General features: G+C 43.1%; 3 protein-coding genes across 4 annotated transcripts in view; 2 read left to right on the top strand and 1 right to left on the bottom strand.

Annotated features, from left to right (window-relative positions):
* DNAAF5 (dynein axonemal assembly factor 5) overlaps positions 1 to 1,819 on the bottom strand; it is a 47,937-nt gene extending 46,118 nt beyond the window's left edge. The window contains exon 1 of the mRNA XM_073648042.1: positions 1,222 to 1,819. Coding sequence (XP_073504143.1) covers positions 1,222 to 1,762 — 541 coding nt within the window. The 5' untranslated portion in view covers positions 1,763 to 1,819. The remainder of the gene's footprint in view (positions 1 to 1,221) is intronic.
* A 2,032-nt stretch (positions 1,820 to 3,851) lies between these two features.
* On the top strand, positions 3,852 to 10,312 carry LOC141161349 (uncharacterized). The gene is made up of 4 exons (XM_073646158.1): positions 3,852 to 3,937; positions 4,888 to 6,620; positions 6,732 to 8,899; positions 9,545 to 10,312. Exons 1-4 carry the CDS (start codon positions 3,852 to 3,854, stop codon positions 10,310 to 10,312), a joined length of 4,755 nt encoding a protein of 1,584 aa, XP_073502259.1.
* The window catches only part of PRKAR1B (protein kinase cAMP-dependent type I regulatory subunit beta), a 234,048-nt gene continuing 217,265 nt past the window's right edge, over positions 10,237 to 27,019 (top strand). The window contains exon 1 of one of the 2 annotated variants that reach the window (XM_073648024.1): positions 10,237 to 10,390. The gene's annotated coding sequence lies outside the window, so the exon portion shown is untranslated. Of the gene's footprint in view, positions 10,508 to 27,019 lie in introns of both variants that reach the window. The other variant, XM_073648025.1, reaches the window with a different exon arrangement.

Here is a 27,019-nt window from a genome sequence, read left to right as displayed (position 1 = left end):
CGGATTCACATGCGTATCCACATGCGTTAACGCATGTGTTTCCGCATGAGGACTGACAAGCACTTTCCAGGCGATAGCATCACTTGGAAAGTGCTTGACAACTAGGTCACTGTATAAATCCATGCAAACGGCATGGATTTATACAGTGTGACCGTAAAAATAAAAAAAATAAAGCTATACTCACCCCCGATGCCCCGGCGTGTGCTGCAGTGCTAGTCCTGGCTTCTTCCGGGTTGCCGGGCTATCGCGAGACAGCCTGCGACCGCGACGTCATCTCAGGTCCTGGAAGGAGAAGCGTTGCAGGGGCCGCCGGACAGGTGAATATAAACTTTATTTTTTATTTTATTCTATTTTTTTACAGGTACAATGGTACCCAGGTCTGGAGGAGAGTCTCCTCTCCTCCAGACCTGGGTACCATCCGCACATAGAGACGCATGATATCCGCTTGTACAAATGTACAGACACGGATTATATGCGTCTCAATGCAAGTCAATGGCGGCAATTCCGCTGCGCTTCCGCAAAATTAATGAACATGCTGCGGATTTATGAGCGCTGCAGAAACGCTGCGGAAAAATCCGCATGTGCACTGACATTGCGGAATGCCATTGGGGACAATGGGGTGCGGATTACCATGCGTTTTTGATGCGTTTCCGCTGCGGAAATTCCGCAGCGGAAACGCATGAAAAAGGCATCGTGTGCACGCAGCCTAACAGGGCTGTCTCAACAAAACGCTTCTTCTGCTCCCCTTCCTCCCATGTTCCTTGTTGTCCAAGGGGTGGTGCGCTCCTGATTAGGGATGACCAGACCTGTGGACATTTGGTTTCTGGTACTCGACCAAACTTTAGTCTAAAGTTCGTTTTAGGTACCAGAACTGTACCCGAACCCCATTGAAATCAATGGGGACCCGAACTTTGGAGCTATAAAAACCACCATCATTAGTAGCTTTGCCTCTCCAGTGTCGGAGGAGGAGCGCAGAGGAACACTTGCAAACACAGCACTCGCTGTCTAGGAGACCGGTCACCACTGATAAATCTGCAGAGGTGACAGGTAACCTAGGCAACAAGCAGTATAAAATGGAGAGGATTTTTTAATAAGTCATAAATTGCAAAGTTGTTTGTTTTTACGAGCATTTTCCAATTTTAAACCCCTTTTAAGTGGCACATATGGGTATAGAAGATGATGGGAGGAGGGGTAACGCTACGTCTATGCCCCAGATATTACCTGGCATGCTCAGGGCATAGCTGGCAGCACACTTGCAGCTCTCCTTCCTTACATCAGGGAAGGGATCCACTATGGTCCTCTGTAAGATCCTGACCATCTCCTCCAGGTAGGGGCCCAGCCTCCGGCCGCACACCTCCACCAGCAGGGTGAGGAGCTCGGTGAGGGCCAGTCTGAGCTCCTCGGAGGGCTCCTGCAGCTCGGGGCTGCCCAGGCGCTGGCTGATGGCTGGCACCAGGTAGGGCAGCGCCTCCTCGGGTCGGGGGACATTGGTCGCACAGTGAGTGAGGATCTGGATGGCGATCTCCCTGCACTTCTCCATGGGGTCTGACAGGCACCGGAGCAGCGGTTTTAGCACTTCCATGAGGACTTCCTGCAGGGCCCCGCTGGAGAGCCGCCGGTCCCCGGCTTCCTCCTGAATGGCGGCCAGGGCCTTCTTCCTTGTGCTCTTATTGTCGTCATTCAGACAGTTCAGGTGCCGCACCAGGGCCTTAGACACTTCCCCGGCCGCACGCTGCTCTCCCTCCGCCGCCGCCGCCGCCATCTTTGTAACCCCTGGTAACCAAGAGCTTCCCAGTACACAGCCGAGCAACGAGCATTCAAACGCGCGAAACTTTATTAGCAACGCAAGCAGCGCGAACACTGCAGTAGTAGACAGGCTCTAGTTGCTAGGCAACCCTTGCTGGACCCCTATATACTAGTCAGGACAAAGAAGAATTTACCCATAGCAACCAGTCACCATTTCTGAAGCTTACTATGAGCATTTCCTCCAAATTCCAGTTTGCGCTTTCATTTTTTTCTTCCGAAAGCCATAACTTTGTATTATTTTTCCTTTGTTAGACGTATAAGGACAGGACTTGTTTGATACCATTCATGTTACCACATAATGTACTGGAAAATGGGAAAAAGGGGTGCGAATTGGGGAAAAAAGCAATTCTGTCATTGTTTTTTGCGTTTAATTTTTATGATGTTCGTTGTATAGTAAAAATAACCTGGAAACATTATTCTCAGTGTCAGTACGATTGCAGCAATACCAAACTTGTAGAGGTTTTTATTACATTTAGGCCACGGCCCCTCTATCAGTATTTAGTCAGTATTTTTTCTCAGGCGTGGGAGCCAAAACCAGGTGAGGAACAATCAGAGAAAAGGTATAATAGAAACAAGTCACCAATTCTGCATTTATCACCCACTCCTGGTTTTGGCTCCCACTCCTGAGAAAAAATACTGACCAAATACTGATAGTGGGGCCTTACTAGTTACAACGTGTTTTAGAACTTGGTTAACAAAAAATTCCCTTTGGTTTGTGTCACCGTTTTCTTTATCTTTCCATCGATGGAGCCATGTACAGACTTGTCAGATTTGTAGTTTTTATTGGTCCCTTTTTAGGAAACATGAAATTGTAATAGCTTTTTATTGCATTTTTTTTTTTGCGGGAAGTAAAATGACTGAAAAAATGCAATTCTGGTGTTTTAATTTATTTTCAGTTTTATCTTAAAGGGGTTGTCCAGTAGTATTTTATTGGTAGCACGGTGGCTCAATGGTTAGCACTGTAGCCTTGCAGCGCTGGGGTCCTGGGTACAAATCCCACCAAGGACATCATCTGCAAGGAGTTTGTATGTTCTCCCCTTGTTTGCGTGGGTTTCCTCTGGGTTCTCCAGTTTCCTCCCACACTCCAAAGACATCCTGATAGGGAATGTAGATTGTGAGCCCCAATGGGGACAGTGCCGATAATATCTGTAAAGCGCTGCGGAATATGATGGTGCTATATAAGTGAGTAAAATAAATAATACTAAGAACTAACAGGCAGGGAGTTGCTATCTATTAAAGCAAAAACAATAGAGTGCTGACTTCAAAAGTGTAATAATAAAAACACAATTTATTCCTCACATTCATGTGTAAGTACATTCAAAAAGAGGTGATATAAAGAAGAACTATAAAGTCCCCAAGGGGGAGATTATGGGCTAAGAATTCCAAATATAAGTATGTTTTTCATAGGGCATGAGAATTAGCAGCAATTTAAAAAAAGTCATTATTGTCCTATTAACAAATCAATACAGCCTATGAGAGCATATATTTAATTGTAAAAGAAGGAAAAGTCCATGTGTAATTCAGAAAGCTCATGTCCTATAACTTTCATAGATATGCTATCTTTGAAATAGGGAGAATATTCCAGAAGTAATCATGAATACATGAGGTTAATGATCAAAAGAACTTACCCATACAAAAAATGCTTTGTGCTAGCGCAGGATAAACTCCCAGGGGGACCGCCCCGACGTGCGTTTCGCGTTAGCTTTCTCTCAGGGGTGTCAAGGGAGTTGCAATCTACCTGCCTGTTGTGCCTAGCACCGATCTCTGCTGGCACATAACAATCGCAGACCGCTACTGCTGTCGCGTCGATAGAACAGCGGCTTCTCTTCTATTTGCTGATGAAGCGTGACTACCAGCGTCATGTTGAATCACAGCTGGCTCCCTGCTACTTAACTGCAGGTAGCCGGCTGTCAATCAGCACTACAGATGAGCGAACCCAAACACGGAAGTCCATTTTACAGTTCAGGAGTTTGGGGATGAGTGAGAAATTTTCCATCTCCAAACTTTGGACTAAACTTCACTCTGGTACCAGAACCCGAATTTCCATGGGTCCGCTCATCCCTAATCAGCACAATGTCAACAGTCATGCCCCCCAACAGAGCCGCCCTGTTGACATGAAGCAGCTGAATCGGTCGGTGACCACTCTGAGCCGACACCGGATGCATAAGTCAGGTTGTTAGCAATTATCTGCCTATTGGTTGTTAGGCCCGTAGTAAAAAAGAAATATATAAAAATAAAGGAGCTCAATAATTTTATATTTTGATAGATCACACTTTTATTTACTTGCCAATACAGAATAGGTATATTTTTATACATGCATTAATTTTTTTTTTGGGATGAGAAAAAGAGGGGTGTTGCATCTTACTACAGCGATGCATTCATTAAGACTGGGCAAGAATACGCCCATAGAAAAAAGTTGACGACCACACCCACTTGGCTAAAAAGATTACATTGATATACGTGGAACAGAGGGTCATCTCTCAGGAATGGAGAGGCACAGAAGTTCAGGAGAAACAGCGGCATTTATAGCAGGCAAAAAATCCCCCCAGATATTAATGACAAGTGACAGGTTCTCTTTAAAATTGAAAATGATATTGGTGTATGTGTTTTATACATGTCCAAACTCTATTCATTACGATTACTATCAATCTACTAATGTACATGAGGCTGTGTTCACACTTGGCCCACAAAGGTCTTGAAAACTGCCTGACATGTAGTTTGCATATGCCAGCATTCACACTGAGAGCTTCAGGCTGCTGACATTTGTAGACCGTCCTGATGCTTCCAATACGATCAATAATTTATTTACACACACAAATCTTGGTCAGATACGTGAACGTGTAAAGTTTCCCAGGACAGCTGTTCATGTGACTGTTCACACCCGATTGTTCCAATAACCGCGTCCGGTGTTCACACCACAAGTGACAAAACGCCCATATCTCACACAGCGTATAGTGGAGAGCACCAACAAGTGTGCACACAACATGGGGACCCTGCTGTTGGTATTGGTGGGGTTATCAGTGTTTGGTCTTCCCCAAGCATCTATTATATCCCATTACAATAATTGTTAATTAATTCCAGTGATGATTGGCACATCGTACTCATTGTATTTATACAATGTATAGAGACTAGTGATCATGGTGACAGCAGTGAAAATAGTGACATCAGTAGTGACAGCAGTGATACTAGTGACAGCAGTAGTGACAGCAGTGATATTAGTGACAGCAGTGGTGACAGCAGTGATACTAGAGACAGCAGTAGTGACAGCAATGGTGACAGCAGAGATGACAGGAGTGATACTAGTGACAGCAGTGGTGACAACAGTGGTGACAGCAGTAGTGACAGCAGTGGTGACAGCAGTAATGACAGCAGTGATACTAGTGACAGCAGTGGTGATAGCAGTGATAATAGTGACAGCAGTGGTGACAGCAGTAGTGACAGCAGAGATGACAGCACTGATACTAGTGACAGCAGTGGTGATAATAGTGACAGCAGTGGTGACAGCAGTAGCAACAGCAGTAGTGACAGCAGTGGTGACAGCAGTGATACTAGTGACAGCAGTGGTAACAGCAGTAATGGCAGCAGTGATACTAGTGACAGCAGTAGTGAAAGTAGTGGTGACAGCAGTAGTGAAAGCAGTGTTGGCAGCAGTGATACTAGTGACAGCAGTGGTGACAGCAGCAGTGAGAGCAGTGATGACAGAAGAAGTGACACCAGTAGTGACAACAGAAGTGGTGAAAGAAGTGATACTAGTGAACGCAGTGGTGACAGCAGTGGTGACAGCAGTGGTAACAGTAGTGATACTAGTGAACGCAGTGGTGACAGTAATGATACTAGTGAACACAGTGGTGACAGCAGTGGTGACAGTAGTGATACTAGTGAACGCAGTGGTGACAGCAGCAGTGACAGCAGTGGTGACAAAAATGGTGAAAGAAGTGATACTAGTGAACGCAGTAGTGACAGCAGTAGTGACAGTAGTTATACTAGTGACAGCAGTGGTGACAGTAGTGATACTAGTGAACGCAATGGTGACAGCAGCAGTGACACTAGTGACAGCAGTGGTGACAGCAGTGGTGACAGTAGTGATACTAGTGACAGCAGTAGTGACAGTAGTTATACTAGTGACAGCAGTGGTGACAGTAGTGATACTCGTGAACGCAGTGGTGACAGCAGTAGTGACAGTAGTGATACTAGTGACAGTACTGATACTAGTGAACGCAGTGGTGACAGCAGTGGTGACAGTAATGATACTAGTGAACGCAGTGGTGACAGCAGTGGTGGCAGTAGTGATACTAGTGAACGCAGTGGTGACAGCAGCAATGACAGCAGTGGTGACAGAAGTGGTGAAAGAAGTGATACTAGTGACAGCAGTGGTAACAGCAGCAGTGACAGCAGTGGTGACAGAAGTGGTGAAAGAAGTGATACTAGTGACAGCAGTGGTGACAGTAGTGATATTAGTGAACACAGTGGTGACAGCAGCAGTGACAGCAGTGGTGACAGAAGTGGTGAAAGAAGTGACGGCACTAGTGACAGCAGTGATACTAGTGACAGCAGTGGTGACAGCAGAAGTGACAGTAGTGATACTAGTGACAGCAGTAGAGACAGCAGTAGCGACAGCAGTGGTGACAGTAGTGATACTAGTGAACGCAGTGGTGACAGCAGTAGCGACAGCAGTAGTGACAGTAGTGATACTAGTGACAGCAGTGGTGACAGCAGTGTTACTAGTGATAGCAGTGATACTAGTGACAGCAGTGGTGACAGCAGTGATTCTAGTGACAGAAGTGGTGACAGCAGTGATACTAGTGACAGCAGTGGTGACAGTAGTGGTGACAGCAGTGATACTAGTGACAGCAGTAGTGACAGCAGTGGTGACAGTAGTAGTGACAGCAGTCATGACCACAGTGGTGACAGCAATGTTACTAGAGACAGCAGTGGTGACAGCAGTGATAATAGTAACAGCAGTGGTGACAGCAGTAGCAACAGCAGTAGTGACAGCTGTGATACTAGTGACAGCAGTGGTAACAGCAGTAATGACAGCAGTGATACTAGTGACAGCAGTGGTGACAGCAGTAGTGACAGCAGTGATACTAGTGACAGCAGTGGTGACAGCAGTGATACTAGTGACAGCAGTAGTGACAGCAGTGGTGACAGTAGTAGTGACAGCAGTCGTGACAGCAGTGGTGACAGCAGTGTTACTAGAGACAGCAGTGGTGACAGCAGTAGCAACAGCAGTAGTGACAGCAGTGATACTAGTGACAGCAGTGGTGACAACAATAGTGACAGCAGTGGTGACAGCAGTGATTCTAGTGACAGCAGTGGTGACAGCAGTGATACTAGTGACAGCAGTGGTGACAGCAGTAGTGACAGCAGTGATACTAGTGACAGCAGTGGTGACAGCAGTAATGACAGCAGTGATACTAGTGACCGCAGTGGTGACACCAGTAATGACAGCAGTGATACTAGTGACAGCAGTAGTGAAAGCAGTGGTGACAGCAGTGATATTAGTGACAGCAGTGATGACAGCAGTAGTGACAGCAGTGGTGACAGCAGTGATATTAGTGACAGCAGTGGTGACAGCAGTAGCAACAGCACTAGTGACAGCAGTAATGACAGCAGTGATACTAGTGACAGCAGTGGTGACAGCAGTAGTGACAGCAGTGGTGACAGCAGTGATATTAGTGGCAGCAGTGGTGACAGCAGTAGCAACAGCAGTAATGACAGCAGTGATACTAGTGACAACAGTGGTGACAGCAGTAATGACAGCAGTGATACTAGTGACAGCAGTAGTGAAAGCAGTGGTGACAGCAGTAGTGACAGCAGTGATACTAGTGACAGCAGTAATGACAGCAGTGATACTAGTGACAGCAGTAGTGACAGCAGTGGTGACAGCAGTAATGACAGCAGTGATACTAGTGACAGCAGTAATGACAGCAGTGATACTAGTGATAGCAGTAGTGAAAGCAGTGGTGACAGCAGCAGTGACAGCAGTGATACTAGTGACAGCAGTAATGACAGCAGTGATACTAGTGACAGCAGTAGTGACAGCAGTGGTGACAGCAGTGGTGACAGCAGTGATACTAGTGACAGCAGTGATATAAGTGACAGCAGTGATACTAGTGACAGCAGTAGTGACAGCAGTGATATTAGTGACAGCAGTGGTGACAGCAGCGATACTAGTGACAGCAGTTGTGACAGCAGCGATATTGGTGACAGCAGTGGTGACAGCAGTAGCAACAGTAGTGACAGCAGTGGTGACAGCAGTAATGACAGCAGTGATACTAGTGACAGCAGTAGTGAAAGCAGTGGTGACAGCAGTAGTGACAGCAGTGATACTAGTGACAGCAGTAATGACAGCAGTGATACTAGTGACAGCAGTAGTGACAGCAGTGATATTAGTGACAACAGTGATACTAGTGACAGCAGTGATACTAGTGACAGCAGTGGTGACAGCAGTAGTGACAGCAGTGATATTAGTGACAGCAGTGGTGACAGCAATGATATTAGTGACAGCAGTGATACTAGTGACAGCAGTGATATTAGTGACAGCAGTAGTGACAGCAGTGGTGACAGCAGTGGTGACAGCAGTGATACTAGTGACAGCAGTGGTGACAGCAGTGATATTAGTGACAGCAGTGGTGACAGCAGTGATATTGGTGACAGCAGTGATATTAGTGACACCAGTGGTGACAGCAGTGATACTGGTGACAGCAGTGGTGACAGCAGTGATATTAGTGACAGCAGTAGTGACAGCAGTGATATTGGTGACAGCAGTGATATTAGTGACAGCAGTAGTGACAGCAGTGCTGACAGCAGTGATATTGGTGACAGCAGTGATATTTGTGACAGCAGTGGTGACAGCAGTGATATTGGTGACAGCAGTGGTGACAGCAGTGATATTAGTGACAGCAGTGATATTGGTGACAGCAGTGATATTAGTGACAGCAGTGATACTGGTGACAGCAGTGGTGACAGCAGTGATATTGGTGACAGCAGTGATATTGGTGACAGCAGTAGTGACAGCAGTGATATTGGTGACAGCAGTGATATTAGTGACAGCAGTGGTGACAGCAGTGATATTAGTGACAGCAGTGATATTGGTGACAGCAGTGGTGACAGCACTAATATTGGTGACAGCAGTGGTGACAGCAGTGATATTAGTGACAGCAGTGATATTGGTGACAGCAGTGGTGACATCAGTGATATTAGTGACAGCAGTGATATTGGTGACAGCGGTGGTGACATCAGTGATATTGGTGACAGCAGTGGTGACAGCAGTGATATTAGTGACAGCAGTGATATTGGTGACAGCAGTGATATTAGTGACAGCAGTGATATTGGTGACAGCAGTGGTGACAGCAGTGATATTAGTGACAGCAGTGATATTGGTGACAGCAGTGGTGACAGCAGTAATATTGGTGACAGCAGTGGTGACAGCAGTGATATTAGTGACAGCAGTGATATTGGTGACAGCAGTAATATTGGTGACAGCAGTGGTGACAGCAGTGATATTAGTGACAGCAGTGTTATTGGTGACAGCAGTGGTGACAGCAGTGATATTAGTGACAGCAGTGATATTGGTGACAGCAGTGGTGACAGCAGTAATATTGGTGACAGCAGTGGTGACAGCAGTGATATTAGTGACAGCAGTGATATTGGTGACAGCAGTAATATTGGTGACAGCAGTGGTGACAGCAGTGATATTAGTGACAGCAGTGTTATTGGTGACAGCAGTGGTGACAGCAGTGATATTAATGACAGCAGTGATATTGGTGACAGCAGTGGTGACAGCAGTGATATTAGTGACAGCAGTGATATTGGGGACAGCAGTGGTGACAGCAGTGATATTAGTGACAGCAGTGATATTGGTGACAGCAGTGGTGACAGCAGTGATATTGGTGACAGCAGTGATATTAGTGACAGCAGTGGTGACAGCAGTGATATTAGTGACAGCAGTGATATTGGTGACAGCAGTGGTGACAGCAGTGATATTAGTGACAGCAGTGATATTGGTGACAGCAGTGGTGACAGCAGTGATATTAGTGACAGCAGTGATATTGGTGACAGCAGTGGTGACAGCAGTGATATTAGTGACAGCAGTGATATTGGTGACAGCAGTGGTGACAGCAGTGATATTAATGACAGCAGTGATATTGGTGACAGCAGTGATATTGGTGACAGCAGTGGTGACAGCAGTGATATTAGTGACAGCAGTGATATTGGTGACAGCAGTGGTGACAGCAGTGATATTAGTGACAGCAGTGATATTGGTGACAGCAGTGATATTAGTGACAGCAGTGATATTGGTCACAGCAGTGGTGACAGCAGTGATATTGGTGACAGCAGTGATATTAGTGACAGCAGTGATATTGGTGACAGCAGTGATATTGGTGACAGCAGTGATATTAGTGACAGCAGTGATATTGGTGACAGCAGTGGTGACAGCAGTGATATTGGTGACAGCAGTGGTGACAGCCATACAGCCATCAGCAATAAAACAGATGAGTGAAAACGAGGTTGCGTGACGTCAGAGGCGGCAGTGTCAGCGCTGGAGCCCGGGCCCCGACACCTCTCCATCTCCACTCCGGTAAGCCTTGTACCCCGTCCTCCCCGATCCCCGGACCCCCCGCCAGACTGCCGCTGCACCCCTCCCTCCCCGGCGCTGCAGCATCCTCTTCCTTCCGTCTTCCCCGGATGCCTGACGGTAAGGAGCCGGTCCTCCTCCATCCCCGCACTCGGCGGCGGGCGCACAACATCGCGGGTCAGCAGTGCGGCCGCCGTGCGGTAAACAACCCGCTCCCCCCGCTCATCACACTCTGCCGCTCCGCATCATCCCCATCACACAGCACTGGGGCCTACGGGCAGATGCAGCGGAGCCGAGCGGCCCATGTCGCGATCAGCAGCCATATCGTGCGTCGTGATAGCCGTGACATAATGCAGCAGGATGTCCTGCAGACCTGGGGGAGCACGGCCTGAGCGGAGCGGGTGGATGGGCAGTGTGCTCACTGCTGTGTATACTGTATATATATGTGTGTGCACTGACATCCTGCTAATGAGCCATCACAGCTGGAAGAAATGTATATACAGAGCAGATATAGCCCTAGAGTATATACAGAGCAGATATAGCCCTAGAGTATATACAGAGCAGATATAGCCCTAGTGTATATACAGAGCAGATATAGCCCTAGAGTATATACAGAGCAGCTATAGCCCTAGTGTATATACAGAGCAGATATAGCCCTGGTGTATATACAGAGCAGATATAGCCCTAGAGTATATACAGAGCAGATATAGCCCTAGTGTATATACAGAGCAGATATAGCCCTAGAGTATATACAGAGCAGCTATAGCCCTAGTGTATATACAGAGCAGATCTAGCCCTAGAGTATATACAGAGCAGCTATAGCCCTAGTGTATATACAGAGCAGATATAGCCCTAGTGTATATACAGAGCAGCTATAGCCCTAGTGTATATACAGAGCAGCTATAGCCCTAGTGTATATACAGAGTAGATATAGCTCTAGTGTATATACAGGGTAGATATAGCCCTAGTGTATATACAGAGCAGATATAGCCCTAGTGTATATACAGAGCAGCTATAGCCCTAGTGTATATACAGAGCAGATCTAGCCCTAGAGTATATACAGAGCAGCTATAGCCCTAGTGTATATACAGAGCAGCTATAGCCCTAGTGTATATACAGAGTAGATATAGCTCTAGTGTATATACAGGGTAGATATAGCACTAGAGTATATACAAAGCAGATATAGCCCTAGAGTATATACAGAGCAGCTATAGCCCTAGTGTATATACAGAGCAGATCTAGCCCTAGAGTATATACAGAGCAGATATAGCCCTAGTGTATATACAGAGTAGATATAGCTCTAGTGTATATACAGAGCAGATATAGCCCTAGTGTATATACAGAGCAGATCTAGCCCTAGAGTATATACAGAGCAGCTATAGCCCTAGTGTATATACAGAGCAGCTATAGCCCTAGTGTATATACAGAGCAGCTATAGCCCTAGTGTATATACAGAGTAGATATAGCTCTAGTGTATATACAGGGTAGATATAGCCCTAGTGTATATACAGAGCAGCTATAGCCCTAGTGTATATACAGAGCAGATCTAGCCCTAGAGTATATACAGAGCAGCTATAGCCCTAGTGTATATACAGAGCAGCTATAGCCCTAGTGTATATACAGAGTAGATATAGCTCTAGTGTATATACAGGGTAGATATAGCACTAGAGTATATACAAAGCAGATATAGCCCTAGAGTATATACAGAGCAGCTATAGCCCTAGTGTATATACAGAGCAGATCTAGCCCTAGAGTATATACAGAGCAGATATAGCCCTAGTGTATATACAGAGTAGCTATAGCTCTAGTGTATATACAGAGCAGATATAGCCCTAGTGTATATACAGAGTAGATATAGCTCTAGTGTATATACAGACCAGATATAGCCCTAGTGTATATACAGAGCGGATATAGCCCTAGAGTATATACAGAGCAGCTATAGCCCTAGTGTATATACAGAGCAGATATAGCCCTAGTGTATATACAGAGTAGATATAGCTCTAGTGTATATACAGACCAGATATAGCCCTAGTGTATATACAGAGCGGATATAGCCCTAGAGTATATACAGAGCGGATATAGACCTAGTGTATATACAGAGCAGATATAGCCCTAGTGTATATACAGAGTAGATATAGCCCTAGTGTATATACAGAGCAGATATAGCCCTAGTGTATATACAGAGCAGATATAGCCCTAGTGTATATACAGAGTAGATATAGCTCTAGTGTATATACAGACCAGATGTAGCCCTAGTGTATATACAGAGCGGATATAGCCCTAGAGTATATACAGAGCAGCTATAGCCCTAGTGTATATACAGAGCAGATATAGCCCTAGTGTACATACAGAGTAGATATAGCTCTAGTGTATATACAGACCAGATATAGCCCTAGTGTATATACAGAGCGGATATAGCCCTAGAGTATATACAGAGCGGATATAGACCTAGTATATATACAGAGCAGATATAGCCCTAGAGTATATACAGAGCAGATATAGCCCTAGTGTATATACAGAGCAGATATAGCCCTAGAGTATATACAGAGCGGATATAGCCCTAGTGTATATACAGAGCGGATATAGCCCTAGTGTATATACAGAGTGGATATAGCTCTAGTGTATATACAGACCGGATATAGCCCTAGAGTATATACAGACCGGATATAGCCCTAGAGTATATACAGAGCGGATATAGCCCTAGTGTATATACATAGCGGATATAGCCCTAGTGTATATACAGAGCGGATATAGCCCTAGTGTATATACAGAGCGGATATAGCCCTGGTGTATATTCAGAGCGGATATAGCCCTGGAGTATATACAGAGCAGATATAGCCCTAGAGTATATACAGAGGAGATATAGCCCTAGTGTATATACAGAGCAGATATAGCCCTAGAGTATATACAGTTCAGATATAGCCCTAGAGTATATACAGAGCAGATGTAGCACTAGTGTATATACAGAGCAGATATAGCCCTAGAGTATATACCGAGCAGATATAGCCCTAGTTTATATACAGAGCAGATATAGCCCTAGTTTATATGCAGAGCAGATATAGCCCTAGGGTATGTACGGAGCAGATATAGCCCTAGAGTATATACAGAGCAGATATAGCACTAGTGTATATACAGAGCAGATATAGCCCTAGAGTATATACTTAGCAGATATAGCCCTAGTGTATATACAGAGCAGATATAGCCCTAGAGTATATACAGAGCAGATATAGCCCTAGAGTATATTCAGAGCAGATATAGCCCTGGTGTATATACAGAGCAGATATAGCACTAGTGTATATACAGAGCAGATATAGCACTAGAGTATATACAGAGCAGATATAGCCCTAGTGTATATACAGAGCAGATATAGCACTAGTGTATATACAGAGCAGATATAGCCCTAGAGTATATACAGAGCAGATATAGCCCTAGTGTATATACAGAGCAGATATAGCACTGGTGTATATACAGAGCAGATATAGCCCTGGTGTATATACAGAGCAGATATAGCCCTAGAGTATATAAAGAGCAGATATAGCCCTTGAGTATATGCAGAGCAGATATAGCCCTAGAGTATATACAGAGCTGATATAGCCCTAGTGTATATACAGAGCAGATATAGCCCTAGTGTATATACAGAGCAGATATAGCCCTAGTGTATATACAGAGCAGATATAGCCCTGGTGTATATACAGAGCAGATATAGCCCTGGTGTATATACAGAGTAGATATAGCACTAGTGTATATACAGACCAGATATAGCACTAGTTTATATACAGAGCAGATATAGCCCTAGAGTATATACAGAGCAGATATAGCCCTGGTGTATATACAGAGCAGATATAGCACTAGTGTATATACAGAGCAGATATAGCCCTGGTGTATATACAGAGCAGATATAGCCCTGGTGTATATACAGAGCAGATATAGCCCTAGTGTATATACAGAGCAGATATAGCCCTAGTGTATATACAGAGCAGATATAGCCCTAGTGTATATACAGAGCGGATATAGCCCTAGTGTATATACAGAGCGGATATAGCCCTAGTGTATATACAGAGCGGATATAGCCCTATTGTATATACAGAGCGGATATAGCCCTGGTGTATATACAGAGCGGATTTAGCCCTAGAGTATATACAGAGCGGATATAGCCCTAGAGTATATACAGAGCGGATATAGCCCTAGAGTATATACAGAGCGGATATAGCCCTAGTGTATATACAGAGCGGATATAGCCCTAGTGTATATACAGAGTAGATATAGCTCTAGTGTATATACAGACCAGATATAGCCCTAGTGTATATACAGAGCGGATATAGCCCTAGAGTATATACAGAGCGGATATAGCCCTAGAGTATATACAGAGCGGATATAGCCCTGGTGTATATACAGAGCGGATATAGCCCTAGTGTATATACAGAGCGGATATAGCACTAGTGTATATACAGAGCGGATATAGCCCTGGTGTATATACAGAGCGGATATAGCCCTGGTGTATATACAGAGCAGATATAGCCCTAGAGTATATACAGTTCAGATATAGCCCTAGTGTATATGCAGATCAGATATAGCCCTAGTGTATATACAGAGCAGATATAGCCCTAGAGTATATACCGAGCAGATATAGCCCTAGTTTATATACAGAGCAGATATAGCCCTAGTGTATATACAGAGCAGATATAGCCCTAGTGTATGTACAGAGCAGATATAGCCCTAGTGTATGTACAGAGCAGATATAGCCCTAGAGTATATACTTAGCAGATATAGCCCTAGTGTATATACAGAGCAGATATAGCCCTAGAGTATATACAGAGCAGATATAGCCCTAGAGTATATACAGAGCAGATATAGCCCTGGTATATATACAGAGCAGATATAGCACTGGTATACAGTCATGGCCAAAAGTTTTGAGAATGACACCAAAATTATATTTTCACATGATCTGCTGGCCTCTGGTTTTTATTAGTGTTTGTCTGATGTTTATATCACATACAGAAATATAATTGCAATCATATTATGAGTACCAATAGGTTATATTGACAGTTAGAATGAGTTAATGCAGCAAGTCAATATTTGCAGTGTTGCCCCTTCTTCTTCAAGACCTCTGTAATTCTCCCTGGCATGCTCTCAATCAACTTTTGGACCAAATCCTGACTGATAGCAGTCCATTCTTGCATAATCAATGCTTGCATTTTGCCAGAATTTGTTGGTTTTTGTTTGTCCACCCGTCTCTTGATGATTGACCACAAGTTCTCAATGGGATTAAGATCTGGGGAGTTTCCAGGCCATGGACCCAAAATCTCTATGTTTTGTTCCATGAGCCATTTAGTTATCACCTTTGCTTTATGGCAAGGTGCTCCATCATGCTGGAAAAGGCATTGTTGGGCGCCAAACTGCTCTTGCACGGTTGGGAGAAGTTGCTCTTGGAGGACATTCTGGTACCATTCTTTTTTCATGGCTGTGTTTTTAGGCAAGACTGTGAGTGAGCCGATTCCCTTGGCTGAGAAGCAACCCCACACATGAATGGTTTCAGGATGCTTTACAGTTGGCATGAGACAAGACTGGTGGTAGCGCTCAGCTCTTCTTCTCCGAATAAGCTGTTTTCCAGGTGACCCAAATAATCGAAAAGGGGATTCATCAGAGAAAATGACTTTGCCCCAGTCCTCAGCAGTCCACTCCCTGTACCTTTTGCAGAATATCAGTCAGTCCCTGATGTTTTTTCTGGAGAGAAGTGGCTTCTTTGCTGCCCTCCTTGAAACCAGCCCTTGCTCAAAGAGTCTCCCGCCTCACAGTGCGTGCAGAAGCACTCACACCAGCCTGCTGCCATTCCTGAGCAAGCTCGGCACTGCTGGTAGTCCGATCCCGCAGCTGAAACAGTTTTAAGATACGGTCCTGGCGCTTGCTGGTCTTTCTTGGGCGCCCTGGAGCCTTTTTGACAACAATGGAAGCTCTCTCCTTGAAGTTCTTGATGATGCGACAGATTGTTGACTGAGGTGCAATCTTTGTAGCTGCGATACTCTTCCCTGTTAGGCCATTTTTGTGCAGTGCAATGATGGCTGCATGTGTTTCTTTAGAGATAACCATGGTTAACTGAAGAGAAACAATGATACCAAGAACCAGCCTCCTTTTAAAGTGTCCAGTGATGTCATTCTTACTTAATCATGACTGATTGATTGCCAGCCCTGTCCTCATCAACACCCACACCTGTGTTAATGGATCAATCACTAAAACGATGTTAGCTGCTCCTTTTAAGGCAGGACTGCAATGATGTTGAAATGTGTTTTGGGGGTTAAAGTTCATTTTCTGGGCAAATATGGACTTTGCAAGTACAGTAATTGCTGTTAAGCTGATCACTCTTTGACATTCAGGAGTAAATTGCCATTACAAAAAATGAAGCAGTAAACTTTGGAAAAATTACTATTTGTCTCATTCTCAATACTTTTGGCCATGACTGTATATACAGAGCAGATATAGCACTAGAGTATATGCAGAGCAGATATAGCCCTAGTGTATATACAGAGCAGATATAGCACTAGTGTATATACAGAGCAGATATAGCACTAGAGTATATACAGAGCAGATATAGCCCTAGTGTATATACAGAGCAGATATAGCACTAGTGTATATACAGAGCAGATATAGCCCTAGAGTATATACAGAGAAGATATAGCCCTAGTGTATATACAGAGCAGATATAGCCCTAGTGTATATACAGAGCAGATATAGCCCTAGTGTATGTACAGAGCAGATATAGCCCTAGTGTATGTACAGAGCAGATATAGCCCTAGAGTATATACTTAGCAGATATAGCACTAGTGTATATACAGAGCAGATATAGCCCTGGTGTATATACAGAGCAGATATAGCCCTAGTGTATATACAGAGCAGATATAGCCCTAGTGTATATACAGAGCAGATATAGCCCTAGTGTATATACAGAGCAGATATAGCCCTAGTGTATATACAGAGCGGATATAGCCCTAGTGTATTTACAGAGCGGATATAGCCGTAGTGTATATACAGAGCAGATATAGCCCTAGTGTATATACAGAGCAGATATAGCACTAGTGTATATACAGAGCAGATATAGCCCTAGAGTATATACAGAGCAGATATAGCCCTAGTGTATATACAGAGCAGATATAGCCCTAGTGTATATACAGAGCAGATATAGCCCTAGTGTATGTACAGAGCAGATATAGCCCTAGTGTATGTACAGAGCAGATATAGCCCTAGAGTATATACTTAGCAGATATAGCACTAGTGTATATACAGAGCAGATATAGCCCTGGTGTATATACAGAGCAGATATAGCCCTAGTGTATATACAGAGCAGATATAGCCCTAGTGTATATACAGAGCAGATATAGCCCTAGTGTATATACAGAGCAGATATAGCCCTAGTGTATATACAGAGCGGATATAGCCCTAGTGTATTTACAGAGCGGATATAGCCGTAGTGTATATACAGAGCGAATATAGCCCTAGTGTATATAAAGAGCGGATATAGCCCTAGTGTATATACAGAGCGGATATAGCCCTAGAGTATATACAGAGCGGATATAGCCCTAGTGTATATACAGAGCGGATAATAGCACTAGTGTATATACAGAGCAGAGAAAGCCCTGGTGTATATACAGATCAGATATAGCCCTGGTGTATATACAGAGCAGATATAGCCCTGGTGTATATACAGAGCAGATATAGCCCTAGAGTATATACAGAGCAGATATAGCCCTAGTGTATATACAGAGCAGATATAGCCCTGGTGTATATACAGATCAGATATAGCCCTAGAGTATATACAGAGCAGATATAGCCCTAGAGTATATACAGAGCAGATATAGCCCTAGTGTATATGCAGAGCAGATCTAGCCCTAGAGTATATACAGAGCAGATATAGCCCTAGAGTATATACAGAGCAGATATAGCCCTAGTGTATATACAGAGCAGATATAGCCCTGGTGTATATACTGAGCAGATATAGCCCTAGAGTATATACAGAGCAGATATAGCCCTAGTGTATATACAGAGCTGATATAGCCCTTGAGTATATGCAGAGCAGATATAGCCCTAGAGTATATACAGAGCAGATATAGCCCTAGTGTATATACAGAGCAGATATAGCCCTTGAGTATATGCAGAGCAGATATAGCCCTAGAGTATATACAGAGCAGATATAGCCCTAGTGTATATACAGAGCAGATATAGCCCTAGTGTATATACAGAGCAGATATAGCCCTGGTGTATATACAGAGCAGATGTAGCCCTAGTGTATATACAGAGTAGATATAGCCCTAGTGTATATACAGACCAGATATAGCCCTAGTGTATATACAGAGCAGATATAGCACTAGTGTATATACAGAGCAGATATAGCACTACAGTCATGGCCAAAAGTATTGAGAATGAGACAAATAGTAATTTTTCCAAAGTTTACTGCTTCATTTTTTGTAATGGCAATTTGCATATACTCTTGAACGTCAAAGAGTGATCAGCTTAACAGCAATTACTGTACTTGCAAAGTCAATATTTGCCCAGAAAATGAACTTTAACCCCCAAAACACATTTCAACATCATTGCAGTCCTGCCTTAAAAGGAGCAGCTAACATCGCTTTAGTGATTGATCCATTAACACAGGTGTGGGTGTTGATGAGGACAGGGCTGGCGATCAATCAGTCATGATTAAGTAAGAATGACATCACTGGACACTTTAAAAGTAGGCTGGTTCTTGGTATCATTGTTTCTCTTCAGTTAACCATGGTTATCTCTAAAGAAACACGTGCAGCCATCATTGCACTGCACAAAAATGGCCTAACAGGGAAGAGTATCGCAGCTACAAAGATTGCACCTCAGTCAGCAATCTATCGCATCATCGAGAACTTCAAGGAGAGAGCTTCCATTGTTGTCAAAAAGGCTCCAGGGCGCCCAAGAAAGACCAGCAAGCGCCAGGACCGTATCTTAAAACTGTTTCAGCTGCGGGATCGGACTACCAGCAGTGCCGAGCTTGCTCAGGAATGGCAGCAGGCTGGTGTGAGTGCTTCTGCACGCACTGTGAGGCGGGAGACTCTTTGAGCAAGGGCTGGTTTCAAGGAGGGCAGCAAAGAAGCCACTTCTCTCCAGAAAAAACATCAGGGACTGACTGATATTCTGCAAAAGGTACAGGGAGTGGACTGCTGAGGACTGGGGCAAAGTCATTTTCTCTGATGAATCCCCTTTTCGATTGTTTGGGACATCTGGAAAACAGCTTATTCGGAGAAGAAGAGGTGAGCGCTACCACCAGTCTTGTCTCATGCCAACTGTAAAGCATCCTGAAACCATTCATGTGTGGGGTTGCTTCTCAGCCAAGGGAATCGGCTCACTCACAGTCTTGCCTAAAAACACAGCCATGAATAAAGAATGGTACCAGAATGTCCTCCAAGAGCAACTTCTCCCAACAGTCCAAGAGCAGTTTGGCACCCAAAAATGCCTTTTCCAGCATGATGGAGCACCTTGCCATAAAGCAAAGGTGGTAAATAAATGGCTCATGGAACAAAACATAGAGATTTTGGGTCCATGGCCTGGAAACTCCCCAGATCTTAATCCCATTGAGAACTTGTGGTCAATCATCAAGAGACGGGTGGACAAACAAAAACCAACAAATTCTGGCAAAATGCAAGCATTGATTATGCAAGAATAGACTGCTATCAGTCAGGATTTGGTCCAAAACTTGATTGAGAGCATGCCAGGGAGAATTACAGAGGTCTTGAAGAAGAAGGGGCAACACTGCAAATATTGACTTGCTGCATTAACTCATTCTAACTGTCAATATAACCTATTGGTACTCATAATATGATTGCAATTATATTTCTGTATGTGATTTAAACATCAGACAAACACTAATAAAAACCAGAGGCCAGCAGATCATGTGAAAATATAATTTTGGTGTCATTCTCAAAACTTTTGGCCATGACTGTAGAGTATATACAGAGCAGATATAGCCCTGGTGTATATACAGAGCAGATATAGCACTAGTGTATATACAGAGCAGATATAGCCCTGGTGTATATACAGAGCAGATATAGACCTGGTGTATATACAGAGCAGATATAGCACTAGTGTATATACAGAGCAGATATAGCCCTAGTGTATATACAGAGCAGATATAGCCCTAGTGTATATACAGAGCGGATATAGCCCTAGTGTATATACAGAGCGGATATACCCCTAGTGTATATACAGAGCGGATATAGCCCTGGTGTATATACAGAGCGGATTTAGCCCTAGAGTATATACAGAGCAAATATAGCCCTAGAGTATATACAGAGCAGATATAGCCCTAGTGTATATACAGAGCAGATATAGCCCTAGTGTATATACAGAGTAGATATAGCTCTAGTGTATATACAGGCCAGATATATCCCTAGTGTATATACAGAGCGGATATAGCCCTAGAGTATATACAGAGCAGATATAGACCTAGTGTATATACAGAGCAGATATAGCCCTGGTGTATATACAGAGCAGATATAGCCCTAGAGTATATACAGAGCAGATATAGCCCTAGTGTATATACAGAGCAGATATAGCCCTGGTGTATATACAGAGCAGATATAGCCCTAGAGAATATACAGAGCAGATATAGCCCTAGAGTATATACAGAGCAGATATAGCCCTAGTGTATATGCAGAGCAGATCTAGCCCTAGGCTATATACAGAGCAGATATAGCCCTAGAGTATATACAGAGCAGATATAGCCCTAGAGTATATACAGAGCAGATATAGCCCTAGTGTATATACAGAGCAGATATAGCCCTAGTGTATATACAGAGCAGATATATCCCTGGTGTATATACTGAGCAGATATAGCCCTAGAGTATATACAGAGCAGATATAGCCCTAGTGTATATACAGAGCAGATATAGCCCTTGAGTATATGCAGAGCAGATATAGCCCTAGAGTATATACAGAGCAGATGTAGCCCTAGTGTATATACAGAGCAGATATAGCCCTAGTGTATATACAGAGCAGATATAGCCCTGGTGTATATACAGAGCAGATATAGCCCTGGTGTATATACAGAGCAGATATAGCCCTAGTGTATATACAAACCAGATATAGCCCTAGTGTATATACAGAGCAGATATAGCACTAGTGTATATACAGAGCAGATATAGCACTAGAGTATATACAGAGCAGATATAGCCCTGGTGTATATACAGAGCAGATATAGCACTAGTGTATATACAGAGCAGATATAGCCCTGGTGTATATACAGAGCAGATATAGCCCTGGTGTATATACAGAGCAGATATAGCCCTGGTGTATATACAGAGCAGATATAGCCCTGGTGTATATACAGAGCAGATATAGCCCTAGTGTATATACAGACCAGATATAGCCCTAGTGTATATACAGAGCAGATATAGCACTAGTGTATATACAGAGCAGATATAGCACTAGAGTATATACAGAGCAGATATAGCCCTGGTGTATATACAGAGCAGATATAGCACTAGTGTATATACAGAGCAGATATAGCCCTGGTGTATATACAGAGCAGATATAGCCCTAGTGTATATACAGAGCAGATATAGCACTAGTGTATAAGCAGAGCACATATAGCCCTAGTGTATATACAGAGCGGATATAGCCCTAGTGTATATACAGAGCGGATATAGCCCTGGTGTATATACAGAGCGGATTTAGCCCTAGAGTATATACAGAGCAGATATAGCCCTAGAGTATATACAGAGCAGATATAGCCCTAGTGTATATACAGAGCAGATATAGCCCTAGTGTATATACAGAGCAGATATAGCTCTAGTGTATATACAGACCAGATATAGCCCTAGTGTATATACAGAGCGGATATAGCCCTAGAGTATATACAGTGCAGCTATAGCCCTAGTGTATATACAGAGCAGATATAGCCCTAGTGTATATACAGAGCAGATATAGCCCTAGTGTATATACAGAGCAGATATAGCCCTGGTGTATATACAGAGCAGATATAGACCTAGAGTATATACAGAGCAGATATAGCCCTAGAGTATATACAGACCAGATATAGCCCTAGTGTATATACAGAGCGGATATATCCCTAGAGTATATACAGAGCGGATATAAACCTAGTGTATATACAGAGCAGATATAGCCCTGGTGTATATACAGAGCAGATATAGCCCTAGAGTATATACAGAGCAGATATAGCCCTAGTGTATATACAGAGCAGATATAGCCCTGGTGTATATACAGAGCAGATATAGCCCTAGAGTATATACAGAGCAGATATAGCCCTAGTGTATATACAGAGCAGATATAGCCCTTGAGTATATGCAGAGCAGATATAGCCCTAGAGTATATACAGAGCAGATATAGCCCTAGTGTATATACAGAGCAGATATAGCCCTAGTGTATATACAGAGCAGATATAGCCCTGGTGTATATACAGAGCAGATATACCCCTGGTGTATATACAGAGCAGATATAGCCCTAGTGTATATACAGACCAGATATAGCCCTAGTGTATATACAGAGCAGATATAGCACTAGTGTATATACAGAGCAGATATAGCACTAGAGTATATACAGAGCAGATATAGCCCTGGTGTATATACAGAGCAGATATAGCACTAGTGTATATACAGAGCAGATATAGCCCTGGTGTATATACAGAGCAGATATAGCCCTGGTGTATATACAGAGCAGATATAGCCCTGGTGTATATACAGAGCAGATATAGCCCTGGTGTATATACAGAGCAGATATAGCCCTAGTGTATATACAGACCAGATATAGCCCTAGTGTATATACCGAGCAGATATAGCACTAGTGTATATACAGAGCAGATATAGCACTAGAGTATATACAGAGCAGATATAGCCCTGGTGTATATACAGAGCAGATATAGCACTAGTGTATATACAGAGCAGATATAACCCTGGTGTATATACAGAGCAGATATAGCCCTAGTGTATATACAGAGCAGATATAGCACTAGTGTATAAACAGAGCACATATAGCCCTAGTGTATATACAGAGCGGATATAGCCCTAGTGTATATACAGAGCGGATATAGCCCTGGTGTATATACAGAGCGGATTTAGCCCTAGAGTATATACAGAGCAGATATAGCCCTAGAGTATATACAGAGCAGATATAGCCCTAGTGTATATACAGAGCAGATATAGCCCTAGTGTATATACAGAGCAGATATAGCTCTAGTGTATATACAGACCAGATATAGCCCTAGTGTATATACAGAGCGGATATAGCCCTAGAGTATATACAGAGCAGATATAGCCCTAGAGTATATACAGTGCAGCTATAGCCCTAGTGTATATACAGAGCAGATATAGCCCTAGTGTATATACAGAGCAGATATAGCCCTAGTGTATATACAGAGCAGATATAGCCCTGGTGTATATACAGAGCAGATGTAGACCTAGAGTATATACAGAGCAGATATAGCCCTAGAGTATATACAGACCAGATATAGCCCTAGTGTATATACAGAGCGGATATATCCCTAGAGTATATACAGAGCGGATATAAACCTAGTGTATATACAGAGCAGATATAGCCCTGGTGTATATACAGAGCAGATATAGCCCTAGAGTATATACAGAGCAGATATAGCCCTAGTGTATATACAGAGCAGATATAGCCCTGGTGTATATACAGAGCAGATATAGCCCTGGAGTATATACAGAGCAGATCTAGCCCTAGTGTATATGCAAAACAGATCTAGCCCTAGAGTATATGCAGAGCAGATATAGCCCTAGAGTATATACAGAGCAGATATAGCCCTAGTGTATATACAGAGCAGATATAGCCCTAGTGTATATACATAGCAGATATAGCCCTGGTGTATATACTGAGCAGATATAGCCCTAGAGTATGTACAGAGCAGATATAGCCCTAGAGTACATACAGAGCAGATATAGCCCTTGAGTATATGCAGAGCAGATATAGCCCTAGAGTATATACAGAGCAAATATAGCCCTAGTGTATATACAGAGCAGATATAGCCCTAGTGTATATACAGAGCAGATATAGCCCTAGTGTATATACAGAGCAGATATAGCCCTGGTGTATATACAGAGCAGATATAGCCCTAGTGTATATACAGAGCAGATATAGCACTAGTGTATATACAGAGCAGATATAGCCCTAGTGTATATACAGAGCAGATATAGCACTAGTGTATATACAGAGCAGATATAGCACTAGAGTATATACAGAGCAGATATAGCCCTGGAGTATATACAGAGCAGATATAGCACTAGTGTATATACAGAGCAGATATAGCCCTGGTGTATATGCAGAGCAGATATAGCACTAGTGTATATACAGAGCAGATATAGCCCTAGTGTATATATAGAGCAGATATAGCACTAGTGTATATACAGAGCAGATATAGCCCTAGTGTATATACAGAGCAGATATAGCCCTAGTGTATATACAGAGCGGATATAGCTCTAGTGTATATACAGAGCGGATATAGCCCTAGTGTATATACAGAGCGGATATAGCCCTGGTGTATATACAGAGCAGATTTAGCCCTAGAGTATATACAGAGCAGATATAGCCCTAGAGTATATACAGAGCAGATATAGCCCTAGTGTATATACAGAGCAGATATAGCCCTAGTGTATATACAGAGTAGATATAGCTCTAGTGTATATACAGACCAGATATAGCCCTAGTGTATATATTGAGCGGATATAGCCCTAGAGTATATACAGAGCGGATATAGCCCTAGAGTATATACAGAGCAGATATTGCCCTAGTGTATATACAGAGCAGATATAGCCTTAGTGTATATACAGAGCAGATATAGCCCTAGTGTATATACAGAGCAGATATAACCCTGGTGTATATACAGAGCAGATATAGCCCTAGAGTATATACAGAGCAGATATAGCCCTAGAGTATATACAGAGCAGATATAGCCCTAGTGTATATACAGAGCAGATATAGCCCTAGAGTATATACAGTTCAGATATAGCCCTAGAGTATATACAGAGCAGATATAGCCCTAGTGTATATACAGAGCAGATATAGCACTAGTGTATATACAGAGCAGATATAGCCCTAGTGTATATACCGAGCAGATATAACCCTAGTTTATATACAGAGCAGATATAGCCCTAGTTTATATACAGAGCAGATATAGCCCTAGTGTATGTACAGAGCAGATATAGCCCTAGAGTATATACAGAGCAAATATAGCACTAGTGTATATACAGAGCAGATATAGCCCTAGATTATATACTTAGCAGATATAGCCCTAGTGTATATACAGAGCAGATATAGCCCTAGAGTATATACAGAGCAGATATAGCCCTAGAGTATATACAGAGCAGATATAGCCCTGGTGTATATACAGAGCAGATATAGCACTAGTGTATATACAGAGCAGATATAGCACTAGAGTATATACAGAGCAGATATAGCCCTAGTGTATATACAGAGCAGATATAGCACTAGTGTATATACAGAGCAGATATAGCACTAGAGTATATACAGAGCAGATATAGCCCTAGTGTATATACAGAGCAGATATAGCACTAGTGTAAATACAGAGCAGATATAGCCCTGGTGTATATACTGAGCAGATATAGCCCTAGAGTATATACAGAGCAGATATAGCCCTAGAGTACATACAGAGCAGATATAGCCCTTGAGTATATGCAGAGCAGATATAGCCCTAGAGTATATACAGAGCAAATATAGCCCTAGTGTATATACAGAGCAGATATAGCCCTAGTGTATATACAGAGCAGATATAGCCCTAGTGTATATACAGAGCAGCTATAGCCCTGTTGTATATACAGAGCAGATATAGCCCTAGTGTATATACAGAGCAGATATAGCACTAGTGTATATACAGAGCAGATATAGCCCTAGTGTATATACAGAGCAGATATAGCACTAGTGTATATACAGAGCAGATATAGCACTAGAGTATATACAGAGCAGATATAGCCCTGGAGTATATACAGAGCAGATATAGCACTAGTGTATATACAGAGCAGATATAGCCCTGGTGTATATGCAGAGCAGATATAGCACTAGTGTATATACAGAGCAGATATAGCCCTAGTGTATATATAGAGCAGATATAGCACTAGTGTATATACAGAGCAGATATAGCCCTAGTGTATATACAGAGCAGATATAGCCCTAGTGTATATACAGAGCGGATATAGCTCTAGTGTATATACAGAGCGGATATAGCCCTAGTGTATATACAGAGCGGATATAGCCCTAGTGTATATACAGAGCAGATTTAGCCCTAGAGTATATACAGAGCAGATATAGCCCTAGAGTATATACAGAGCAGATATAGCCCTAGTGTATATACAGAGCAGATATAGCCCTAGTGTATATACAGAGTAGATATAGCTCTAGTGTATATACAGACCAGATATAGCCCTAGTGTATATATTGAGCGGATATAGCCCTAGAGTATATACAGAACGGATATAGCCCTAGAGTATATACAGAGCAGATATTGCCCTAGTGTATATACAGAGCAGATATAGCCTTAGTGTATATACAGAGCAGATATAGCCCTAGTGTATATACAGAGCAGATATAACCCTGGTCTATATACAGAGCAGATATAGCCCTAGAGTATAT

The sequence above is a fragment of the Phyllobates terribilis genome, unplaced genomic scaffold (genome assembly GCF_046119375.1).
Source record: "Phyllobates terribilis strain yellow unplaced genomic scaffold, ASM4611937v1 Scaffold_9__5_contigs__length_417890890, whole genome shotgun sequence".
Taxonomy (NCBI): Eukaryota; Metazoa; Chordata; class Amphibia; order Anura; family Dendrobatidae; genus Phyllobates; species Phyllobates terribilis.
Note: the sequence above shows the minus strand (reverse complement) of the source record. Positions and strands in the feature narration are given on the sequence as shown.